The 13,108-nt window shown below is 42.8% G+C and overlaps 1 protein-coding gene across 1 annotated transcript in view; it reads right to left on the reverse strand.

Annotated features, from left to right (window-relative positions):
* Positions 1-13,108, reverse strand: part of LOC109916184 (sodium/hydrogen exchanger 10-like) — a 317,378-nt gene that overhangs the window by 231,066 nt on the left and 73,204 nt on the right. The window contains exons 9-10 of the mRNA XM_048607303.1: positions 9,557-9,728; positions 3,310-3,391 (exon numbers count right to left, since the gene is read on the reverse strand). Of these exons, the coding sequence (XP_048463260.1) occupies positions 3,310-3,391; positions 9,557-9,728 (254 nt within the window). The remainder of the gene's footprint in view (positions 1-3,309; positions 3,392-9,556; positions 9,729-13,108) is intronic.

Consider the following 13,108-nt stretch of genomic DNA (forward strand, 5'->3'; position numbering starts at 1 on the left):
CGTGTTTAAGAAGAGAGGGAGACAGAAGAGAGGAAATTATAGATTGGTTAACCTGACTTTATAGATAGCACTGCAGAAATTCACCAAAGATCCTTTGCTAGCATCTTCCAGACCTACAACCACTTCTATCTAGAAGGACAAGGGCAGCAGATACATGTGAACAATAGCATCTTCCAGCTTCCCTCCAAGTCACTCACTATCCTGATATGGAAAGATATCACCGTTCCTTCACTGTTGTTGGGTCAAAATCCTGGAATTCCCTTCCTGAGGGTAATGGAGATCAACCTACAGCATGTAGACTGCAGTGGTTCAAAAAGGCAACTCACCACCAACTTCCCTTTGGATTTTCAGAAGCCCTTTGATGAGCTGCCACACAGGAGGCTACTAAATAAGATAAGAGTCTATGGAGTTAGCAGCATGGATAGAGGATTGGCTGAAGACAGAGAGTGAAGATAAAGGGATCTTTTTCAGGAATGCGGCCAGTGACTAGTGGAGCTCCACATTGGTCAGTGTTGGGACCCAACTATTCACGGTATACATTAACAAACTGGACAAAGGAACTGAGATCATTGTTGCTAAGTTTGCAAATGACACAGAATAGGTGGAGTAATAGATAATGTTGAGGAAGCGGGGAGGCTTCAGAATTATAGAATTCCTACAGTGCAAGAAAAGGCATTTGACCCACTGAGTCTGCACTGACCTTCCAAACAGCACCCCAGCCTATCACTGTAACCCTGCATTTACCATAGCTAACCCACCTAGCCTGCACAAACCTGGATACTATGGGGCAATTTAGCATGACCAATCCACCTAGCCTGCACAAATTTTGGACTGTGGAAGAAAACTACAGTACCCAAAGGATACTCATGCAGACACAGGGAGGAGATGCACAGTTATCCAAAGCTGAAATCGAACCTGGGCCCCTAGGACTGTAAGGCAACACTGAGCCACTGTGCCAACCTGAAGGACCTGGACAGGCTAGGAGAGTGACTCCATGCCTCAAGAAGGGTGTTGTGAAACTTGAAAGGGTTCAGAAAAGATTTATAACGATGCTGGCAGGGTTGGAGGGTTTGAGCTATAGGGAGAGGCTGAATGGGCTAGGGCTAGTTTCCCTGGAGCATCAGAGGCTGAGGGGTGATCTTATAGATTATAAAATCATTAGGGGTATGGATAGGGTGAACAGCCAAGGTCTTTTTTCCCAGGATAGGGAGTCCAAAACTGGACGGATAGGTTTAAGGAGAGGGAAAAAATTTAAAAGCGACCTAAGGGGCAACGTTTTCACGCAGAGAGTGGTGCATGTATGGAATGGGCTGCCAGAGGAGGTGTTGGAGGCTGGTACAATAACAACATTTAATAGGCATTTGAATGGGTATATGAATAGGAAGGTTGAGAGGGAAATGGGTCCAATACTGGCAAATGGGACTAGATTAATTTAGGATATCTGGCCGACATGGACGTGTTGGACTGATGGGTCCATTTCCATGCTAAGACTCTAGTAGCAGATGGAATACAATGTGGGTTATGCATTTTGGCAGGAACAATAGACACATAGACTATCTTCTAAACTGGAAAGACTTCAGAAATCTGAAGCAAAAGTGGACTTGAGAGTCCTAGTTTAGGTTAATATGCAGGTTCAGTTGTCGGTTAGGAAGGCAAATGCAATGTTATCATTAATTTCAAGAGGGGTAGAGTACAAGAGCAGAGATGTACTGCTGAGGCTGTATAAGGCTTCTGGTCAGGTCGCATTTGGAAAAATGTGAACAGCTTTTGGCCACATATCTAAGGAAGGATGTGTTGGCATTGGAGGGGTTCCAGAGGAGGTTTACAAATATAATCCCAGGGATAAAAGGCTTGTCATATGTGGTGCAGTTGAGGACTCTGGGTCTGTACTCGATGGAATTTAGAAGGATGAGGGGAAATCTCAATGAAATTAACGAATACTGAAAGCCCTAGAAAGAGTGGACATGGAGAAGATGTTTCTATCAGTAGGAGAGACCATCACCCGAGGGCACAACTACAGAGTGGAAAGTTGAATTTAGAAATGAGATGAGGAGGAATGTTTTTCAGCCAGAGGGTCGTGAATCTATGGAACTCACTGACATAGAAGACTGTGAAGGCCAAGCCATTGAGTGCATTTAAGACAGAGATGGATTCCTTCTTGATTAGTAAAGGGACCAAGGGTTGAGGAGGAGGAAGGAGAATGGGTTTGAGAAACATATTAGCAATGATCAACTGGCAGACTCAATGGGCCAGAGAGCCTAATTCTGCTCCTATATCTTAAGATCTTATAGGCTCTCTTTTGATGCACCTGTGTACAGGTATTTTAACTCCTTTTTTTTAAGGAACTTATCTATTAGTTTTTAAGTGAGTCTGCATATGGCTCTCTAAACCCCTCCTTTACCCCTCCAATATACTTCAATTTATCTTCCTAACAATCAACTTCCTTTCCCACAGTTTTATTCACCAATCTAACCTTTAGGTACAAAGTGTAAGAACTCACACTTCCCCAACAATGAAATTCCTCTGCTACACTTTCGTTCACTCATATAATCTCTCAATTCTTCCTCCAGTCTACCTGCAATAAAACATCATCCTGATCATTGAGCTCACGTCCCTGAAGTGGACCCTGAACGCAGAGCTTTTTGATTCAGAGGTCAAAATGTTAACATTGAGTCAAGACTGACACCCATGCAGTTGTTAGAACGAATTTTTTTTTGAATAGATACCTCAGCAAAATGACAGGAATATTAATACCTGAAGATTGAAAGATTAGATGAGAGAATTTTACTGCTTCTATACTCTTTGGATCTCTAAATCACTCCTTTCCCACTAAACTCCATGTAAAACATATTCTGCTCTATCTTTCTTAGGCACAAAGTATAAGAACCCTCACTTCCCAGTAATGAATGCCCTCTGCTACAATTTTACTCGCTCACAATCTCTTAACTACTCCTCCAGGCTACCTCCAATTAAATGTCAGCATGAACACTGAGCTTATGTCCCTACAGTGGGACCCAGGGCCACTTGGTTTAGAATCTAGCTTTCCAGCATAACAAACTCAGCAATTCTTCCATTTAGCTTTTGTAATCATTACACAAAGTGAAAATTTAAAAGAAAAATAAACCTACAAAGAAACAAAGTATGTTAAAACTAATCAAAATTATTTAAATTGTAACAGCATCAAAAACAGAACAGAACAGGACTGGGTTATTCCTGGTTCGTACGTCAAAGCTGCCTTGCTATGTATGCTATGTAGATTAACAAGTTATACTTATTATACAGTATTAATGCCAACAGATGTTTGATTACCCAGAGTATTGACGATCCATCCCATTGTGGTACCATTGATTAGAAGTGAAAGTACCACTGTCCCTGATACATGCAGCAGTATCTGTGAAAATTTAAATTATGTTAATCAAATTCAATATTGTTAAATTCAATATTTGTTAACTTTGTCATTCTGAGGGAACAGCCCTTAAATAAACTTAGTGTAAACCGACCAAGCATAAGATCATGGAGGAAGAGCAGGAAAAGGATTAACCACCATGATCCCAAGCTCATAAAGCTTTCAAAGAGCCGCTCGTCACAGAGCACATCACTTAAAACATCCCATCCATCCCCAATTTACTAATAGTCCCATATGCCTTATTACCAACCCTACAGCTACAATCTGATTTGTTCCTCCAGACCCTCGTACATTATGTTTTGAAGCATTAACACAAAATGATACACTACAAACAGACATTGCTACAGAATAGCTAACAGAAACACTGAGCGTCAACCCTTTGTAATGTTTTAATTTCACTTCCTTGGAGCTCCCACAATGTGCTTCCCTTGTGACTACATCAGAAGAAGGCTGCTGCTGTACTTCTGCAGAAGATGCTTCAGATAAGACCAAAAGACAGAGCAGAAGAAAACCATTCAGCTTGAGTCTGCACCATATCAACTGTGTGATTCTGATACAAAAAAGGCTTCCACCAGTGACTTTGTCCCTTTGTTATTCCTTATTTCCTACCAAACTAATTCCACATCACAATCTATTGCAACTATCACACTGCTCACCATATCACTGATACTTTCCTCTATTAACAAAGCTAGCTCATCTCCTTTTACATTTTGCCTATTTTCAGGCACATTGAATATCTTTGAATATAGAGTTCCCAGTCTTGGTCATCCTGAACCGTACTAGCTATATGGGGAAGCTATACTTCCCCCTACACATTGTCAACTTGCACTGACTGGCAAGAAACTTGTGACGTCACTATCATCAAGGCTAGAACCTTTCTGCACTTTTAATTGTGGACTGAAATGGGAAAATAACTGTTTTAAAACTAAGGATTTCTAGTAGATTAGTAGATCATGCTTGACAAATCTTCTGGAAATTTTTGAGGATGTGACTAGTGGAGTGGACAAGGGTGAATCAGCAGATGTTGTATATCTGGACTTTCAAAAGGCTTTTGACAAGGCTCCACACAAGACATTAGTAAGGAAAATTAAAGCTCACGGTATTGAAGGTAATGTATTGACATGGATAGAGAACTGGTTAACAGACAGGAGGCAGAGAGTTGGAATAAATGGATCCTTTTCAGAGCGGCAGGCAGTGACAAGTGAGGTGCCGCAGGGTTTAATGCTGGGACCCAAGCTGTTCACAATATATATTAATGATTTGGACGAAAGAATTGAATGCAATATCTCCAAACATGCAGCTGACAATAAGCTGGGAGGCAGTGTGTGCTGCAAGGAGAATGTTAAGAAGCTGCTGGGTGACTTGGACAAACTGGCTGAGTGGGCAAATACAATATAATGTGGATAAATATGAGGTTATCCACTTTGGTTGTAAAAACAGGAAGGAAAATTATTATCTGAATGGTGTCAGTTTAGGCAGTGAGACCTGGGTGTCATAGTGGAACTGTCGTTGAAGGTTGGCATGCAGGTGTAGCAGGCAGTGAGGAAAGCTAATGGCATGCTGGCCTAGAGACAAAAAGGACTGCAGATGCTGGAAGCCAGAGTCTACAAGTATGAGGCTGGAAAAACACAGCAGGTCAGACCGCATCAGGGGAGCAGGAAAGTCAACATTTCAGGTTGAAGCACCTGTTTTCTATGTTTCTATGCTCCTATGCTTTTGAAAGCAAGTAACCTGACACTTACTAAAAATATTTAAACAGTTGCTGGTTCCAGCACGGGTTGGAAGTGTAATTTACGGACAAGCTGGAGCTGATGAGTTGCGTACAAATGGATCTTTGGCTGGCAACAAGTAGCTGATTGCTCTATGGACTCGTGAGCAGTTACTGATGATGAAGGCGTTCTGTAAACCAATAAACATGTCACTGGTTCACAGGTAGTTTAACATCTTGGGGCTGTGAAGAGGTTAGCAAGTAGTCATCAGATGTCCACCAGCCCAGAAGTTGTATCTGTGCTCTGCGGCAAAACTGACTTTAGCCTGAAGAAAACCAGCTTATTTTCCTTCCAGCAGCTGCTGTAAAATATGAATTTTAATTGGTGAAAGACTTTTTTAAATCTGCAAACTGGTGGAAGCATCCAGAGGAGGAAGATCGAGAAGCAGTGTTTTGATTGGCAAAATAAGCATCTAAACAGATCATGTGAGCTGCTTTCCCAATTTTCCCTGCATCTATAACACCCTTTTTTTTCATGTCCATGTGTATATGGTAGGGAGGAATTTATTACAGGATTGAGTTCATCTAATAAGTTACATGCGGACGGTTTATAATTGTTAACCCATAGCTAGGGTCTATAAAAATAAATTGTTATTCTTGTTAAGTTCAGAAGTTGATCCATGTTTTCTGTCAATCAGGGTCTAAAAAGGCAGGTAAATCGGGGAATAGAGAGTTGTGTTTAGTGGTGTTCCACAGGGATCGGTGCTGGGACCTCAGTTGTTTGTGGTCTACATAAACGATTTGGAAGAAAACATGGCTGGTCTAATTAGTAAGTTTGCGGATGATACAAAGATTGGTGAAGTGATGGACAGTGAGGAGAATTGTCAGAGAATGCAGCAGGATACAGATCAGTTGAAGGCATGACAGAAGGAAAAATGACAGAAGGAGTTTAATCTGGGAAAATGAGAGGTGATGCATTTTTGACGGTCAAGTACAGGTAGAAATTATACAGTGAATGGCAGAACCCTTAGAAGTATTGATATGCAGAGGGATCTGGGTATGTAAGATCACTGAAGGTGGCAGTGCAGGTAGATAAGGTTGTAAAAAAGACTTATGGCGTGCTTACCCTCATTGAAAGGAGCATTGAGTATAAGGGTAGGCAAGTTATGCTGCAGCTTTATAGAACTTTAGTTAGGCCACACTTGGAATACTGTATACTGTTCTCATCACCACACTACCAGAAGAATGTGGATGCTTTGGACAGGGTACAGAAAAGGTTTACCAGGTTGTTGCCTGGTATGGAGAATTTTAGCTGTGAAGAAAGGTTGTATAGACAGGGCTTGTTTTCAGTGGAGAGCAAGAGGTTGAGGGGTGACCTGACAGAAGTTTATAAGATTGTGAATGGCATGGATAGAGTGCAAAGTATGAGGCTTTTTCCCAGGCTGGAGGGGTAAATTACTAGGGGACACAGGTTCAATTTTCATGGGGGGCGGGGGGGTGGTTTATAACAAATGTGCAAGGCCAGTTTTTCACACAAAGGGTGGTGAGTGCCTGGAAGGCACTGCCAGAGGTGGTGGTGGAGCTTTAAGAAGCTTTAAGAAGCACATGGACGAATACATCAATAGGAAGGGACTAGAGGGATACAGATTCTTTAAGTGAGGACAGTTTTAGTATGGAAGAGGAAAATATGTCGGTGCAAGCTTGTTGGGCCAAAGGGCCTGTTCCTGTGCTGTACTGTTCAACGCCCTATGCAACCTCAAAATGATTTCCCAATTCCGATACTCAAAGGACTGAGCAATGAAGGCAAGTATGCCAAACATCTTTTTAACCACCCTGTCTATATGTTCGAAGAATTATGCAGCTGAACACCAAGGACCCTCTGTTCTACAACACTACCCAAGATCCTACCATTAATTGTATACGCCCTGCCCTTGTTGTTGTATCAAAATGCAATACCTTGCATTATTCGCACTGAACTCTATCTGACATTTCATTGGCCCATTGACCGATTTGATCACAATCTTTGTAATCTCACAGTTCTACCTATATGGCTTAATTTGAAGAGTCTTCTAACAGATCATCCCTCCTTACTGCTGTTATTGATTCCATATTTAATACTATGACACCTCCTCCTCTTTACCTCCTTCCCTGTCTTACCTGAAGACTTTGTATCCAGGAATATTAAGTTGCCAACTGCTCATGTGAAGCACAGTGATCAAATTATTCAGAGGCACAGGCACCATCCTTTGTATCAGAAGACCTACCTAGGGTTTATAACTGCTCCATATTCTATCACTGGACCAACACAAGTTCGTTGGCACAGCAAACATTTCATTAACCAGTACCTATGGGATCAGCAGTGTGTTGATTGATCAAAAATTCCAGTCCATCAAGAGTTCCGCATAATCAATGTAAAAACACACGAAGTAACAAAACATAATGCTGGGATATACTTCACTTTTATTTTATTTTCAGCAAAAAATCATTTAAATAATAATGCAAATTTGCATAAAGAAAACTTACTGGCAGACAGCCTTCTCACTCGCACCCTCAACTAACTATTCAGACCACAGAGATTGCATTATACATTAAACTTCTGGTATTTGAGGTTTTTTTGAATTCATTTGTGGGCGTTGCTGGCTGACAGCATTTATTGCCCATCCCTAGTTGCCCTTGAGAAGGTGATGGTGAGCTGCCTCTTGAACCACTGCAGTCCACTTACTGCGGGTCAAGCCCCACAAATGCCATCAGGGAGGGAATTCCAGGATTTTGATCCAGCGACAGTGAAGGAACAGCAATGTATTTCCAAGCCTGGATGGTAAGAGGCTTGGAGGGGAATTTGCAGGTGGTGTTCCTATATATCTGCTGCCCTTGTCCTTCCAGATGAAAGTGTTCATGGATTTGAAAGATGTTGTCTGAGGATCTTTGGTGAATTTCTGCAGTGCATCTTGCAGATAGCACACACTGCTGCTACTGTTCGTTGGTGGTGGAGGGAATGGATGCATGTTGATATAGTACCAATCAAGAGGGCTGCTTTGTCCTGGATGATGTCAGGCTTCTTGAATGTTGTTGGGGCTGCACTCATCCAGGCAACTGGGGAGTATTGCATCACATTCCTGACGTGTGCCTTGTAGATTTGTAGATGGCAGACAGGCTTTGAGGAGTCAGGAGGCGAGTTACTCACCGCAGTATTCCTAGCTTCTGACCTGCTCTTGTAGCCATTGTGTTAATGTGGTGAGTCCAGGTGAGTTTCTGGTCAATGATAACCTCTAGGATGTTGATAGTGGAGGATTTAGTGATGGTAACACCATTGAATGCCAAGGGGTAGTGGTTAAATTGTATCTTATTCATGATGGTCATTGCTTGGCATTTGTGTGGTGCAAATATGACTTGTCACTTGTCAGCCCAAGCCTGGATATTGTCCAGACCTTGTTGCATTTGAACATGGACTGCTTCAGTATCTGAAGAGTCGCGAATGGTGCTGAACATTGTGCAATCATCACCGACCATCCCCACTTCTGACCTTATCATGGAGGGAAGATCATTGATGAAGCAGCTGAAGATGGCTGGCCTAGGACACTACCCTGAGGAATCCCTGCAGAGATATCCTGGAGCTGAGATGACTGATCTCCAACAACCACAATCATCTTCCTATGTGCCATATATAACTTCAACCAACAGAGAGTCTGCCCCCTGATACCCATTGATTCCAGTTTTGCTAAGGTTCCTTGATGCCACACTCAATCGAATGCAACCTTGATGTCAAGGGTTGTCACTCTCACCTTACCTCTGGAATTCAGCTCTTTTGTCCATGTTTGGACCAAGGCTGTAATGAGGTCAGGAGCTGAGTGGCCCTGGCAGAACCCAAACTGGGCATCACTGAGTAGGTTATTGCTGAGCAGGTGCTGCTTGATAGCACTATTGATGACACCTTCCATCCCTTTACTGTTGATCGAGAGTAGAATGATGGGGCGATAACTGGCCGGGTTGGATTTGTCCTTTTTTTTTATGTACAGGACATATTTGGGCAATTTTCCACATTGTTGGGTAGATACCAGTGTTGTAACTGGTGTTGTAGCTTGGCTAGGGGAGCAGCAAGTTCCGGCGCACAAGTCTTCACTACTATTGCCAGAATGTTGTCAGGGCCCGTAGCATTTGCAGTATCCAGTGTCTTGAATGGTTTCTTGATTACATTGGGAGTGAATCGAAATGGCTGAAAACTGGTATCTGTAATGCTGGGGGCCACTGGAAGAGGCCAAGATGGATCATCCATCCACTTTTGCCAGTTTATTGAGAGTGCCAGTTAAAACAAACTTTGCTGAACTCCTAAACTGCAGCCCAATGCCATTAAAACAGATACTGAACTTCAGAACAGCCTTTTGTCATATGAATAATATTGAATCTGTCAGAAACCATGTATTTTTGATTTCTGCATGCCTTACCTTGTTTCTGACGTTCACTTCATCAAGTCCTTCCAACTGATAAGCCATCAGAGCCAAACTCAAAGTGAAAGCTCCTTTTGTGCCACTCCAGATGCACACAGCCGCCCAGCTCCAATTGAAACCATAGCCCAAGCGTGACAGTAGTGGTGATAAACCAACAATAAGCACCAGTCTACAGAAACACATAATAAAGTTGTTCAATGTGCATCACTCATTGGAGATATGAGTTAGTTACAAAAACAGATAGTCTATTTAACATAACCAGTCCATGGGGAGAAACTGGGTGCAAAATAGATTTTTATTTTCTGCCATAATGATAATTTCCCATTCAAACTAATGTACAGATAAATTTGGGGGGGGGGGGGGGATGGTGAACAGTTGGACAACCAGCATCTGACCCTTTTCCATGGATTTCAACTAAATACATTAGGTTCAGGAGGTTAGGGGAAGGAGATGGCTTCATTAAGCTAATCGCCAGTTTATTAATCCAAACACTCAGGTAATGTTCTGGAGATCCTGGTTCAAATCCCACCGTGGCAGATGGAGGAATTTGAATTCAATATCTGGAGTTAAGAGTCTAATGATGACCATGAGACCACTGTTGATTGTCAGAAAACCCATCTGGTTCACTAATCCTGTCCTGCTAGTAGGACAGGATACATCCAGGGACGATGATGAAGATGTCTGGGACATTGTCTGTAAAGTATGATTCCGCGGGAAAGAAATAGGCTATCTTTATCTGGTTTGGTCTATATGTGATTTCAGACTCAGTTCTAACAATTGTTAGGAAGTTTCAACCAAGAAATGAAACCTGACGGACCACCTGCATTGATTGAGGCACCAAAAACAGCAAAGACGAAAACTGCCCTGTCAACTCTGCTAATATCTGGATGTGAATGCCAGAACTGGGAGAGCTGTCTTACAGAGTAGTCAAGCAACAGCCTGGTATAATTCAAATTCGCAGAATCATACTTTTCAGACAATGTCCCAGACATCTTCATCACCATCCCTGGATATATCCTGTCCCAATGGCAGGACAGGCCCAGCAAAGGCGGCAGTACAGTGGTATACCGTCAGGGGGGTGTTGACCTGCAAGTCCTCAACATTGGATCTGGACACCATGAAGTCTCATGGCATCAGGTAGCAGTATCATAGGGAAGGGAACCGTCTACCTATTATAATACACTGCCCTTCCTCGTCTGATGACTGTGCTCCTCCCTGTTGAACGATAATTGGAGGAAACACTGAGGGTGGCAAGGTCGCAGAATGTACCATGGGTGGCAACACCACTGACCAAGCTGGCGAGGTCCTAAAAGATAAAGCTGCTAAGAAGGTTGTGCCGTGGTGAAGGAACCAATAAGATGGAAGAACATAATTGACCTCATCCTCACTAATCTGCACTCCACCTGTGCATTTGTCCATGATAGCATCAGTAAGAGTGACCACTCACAGACCTTGTGGACACCAAGTCCCGCCTTTACACTGAGAACATGCTACATTGTGTTGTATGATATTATCACCGTGTGACATGAGACAAGCTTTGAACAGATGTAGTAACTCAAAGCTGGGCATCGATGAGGCACAGAGGCCATTAACAACTACAGAATCGTACAGCAACGCAATCTGCAACCTCATGGATGGACCAGCATATTTCCCACTCAATCATTACCATGAAGTCAGGGATTTAACCCTAGTTCAATGGAGAGTGCAGGAGGACATGTTAGGAACAGCACCAGGCTTATCTAAAAATTATGTATCAACCTGGTGAAGCTGTGTGCCAGATAGCATAAGCATAAAGTGATAGAGAGAGCTAAGCTTGCCCACGTAAATGCTGGTTGACAATCAAACCACTCACTGGAGGAGGAAGCTCCACAAATATTCCCATCTTCAATGCTGACAGAGCCCAGAACATCAGCGTAAAAGACAAGGCTGAAACATTCATAACAATGTTCAGCCAGAAGTACCAGGTTTATGATCCACCTTGCCCTCGCCCAGAGGTCCCCTGCATCACAGATACAGGTCTTCAGTCTGACATCCCTCTGAGATAAAGAAATTGATGCACTGGATACTACAAAGGCTAAAGGACCAGTCAACATCCCAGCAATTGTACTAAAGACTTGCACTCCAGAACTTGCTTCATCCCTTGCCCCTCATTTTCATATTTATGTTTTGGGTCTGTGTTTTAAATTTAATGTAAAATGGAGGAATGAAATGGGTCACATGATGTCATGATCGGAATGAGATCAGCCAGGTGAATCTCATCAAATATGATTTCCCTGACTGGAGCTGTTAACATGGTCTAATCAGGGAGCCCTGGCTGACAGATATAACCAGAAGTGTCAGAGGCACTGTTCACTCTGAGAGCTGGCTCTGAGGAAGCTGGATCAATATCAAGGACTCTACATGTGTAACTAAAGGATGACTTGGCAATGGGATACTGGCCTTTGTGGAGTTATTTCAGTGGCAACGAGAGTGAGATTAATGATGTGACTATGCAAAAGCACCAACTGGCTGAAGCCCAACTGGACTTTAAAGAGCAACTACAACAGGCTTTGTTACAAAATGCAGCAAGTGGAGCTTATGAGTTCCAGGGTATCCCAATGGAAGTGAACACCCTCACCAAGCCGACTAAGCTTGGGGAACACCACTTGAGTGAAGGCAACTGCATAACCTCACTCAGGACATGTTCCGAATAGAAGGACCCTACACCAGCCCACAGCAAAACACCAAAAATAAAGCCAAACCTCAGCGTACGATGGAAAACATTTCACAAGGTCTATCTCAGGTCACCATTTATCTGGATGATGTGCTAATAACAAGGAAGAACAATAAAGAACACTTCGAGAACTTGGACACAGTCCTTATATGTTTCTCCAAGGCAGACATACGCCTTAGAAGGGAAAAATGTGTGTTGTAGGCAAGCCAAGTAACCTACTTGGGCTACACAGTTGGCAAGACATTGGAAGATAAACTGAGGGCAATAGAAGGCCCCAGCTCCCACATCTCTGTTGGAGTTTAGGTCTTTCCTTGGACTGGTGAATTATTATGGAAGTTCACATGTAGCCTGGCCTCCATCCTAGCACCCTTACATCTGCTATTGAAAAAGAGTCAGCCTTGGAAATGGTCTTGCAGCTAAGTCGTAGCCTTTAGGAAAGTGAAGAACTAGATATCATTGTCTAAAATGTCAGCACACTATGGTCCCAAGCGAGATCTGGTGCTGAATTGCGATGCCTCTCCTTACAGTATTGGGGTGGTGCTGGCTCACAGATTGACCAATGGAGAGAAATGCCCACAGGTGGACCAATTGAAAGTAAGCGAATGCTCCCTGGACTTTGGCTGATGCAGAGCACAAATACACCCAGATAAAGAAGGAAGGGTTGACAGTCATATTTGGTGTAATAAAGTTCCAATACATTTACGTACGTAAATTTGTCATAGTAACAGACCACAAACCCCTGCTAGTGCTACTCAAAAAGAACAAGGCTGTGCCGCACATAGCTTCAAGTCGAATTCAGCAGTGGGGTCTCATTCTATGCACATAAAATTACAAGT

The sequence above is a fragment of the Rhincodon typus genome, chromosome 17, assembly GCF_021869965.1.
Source record: "Rhincodon typus isolate 14 chromosome 17, sRhiTyp1.1, whole genome shotgun sequence".
NCBI classification, from domain to species: Eukaryota; Metazoa; Chordata; class Chondrichthyes; order Orectolobiformes; family Rhincodontidae; genus Rhincodon; species Rhincodon typus.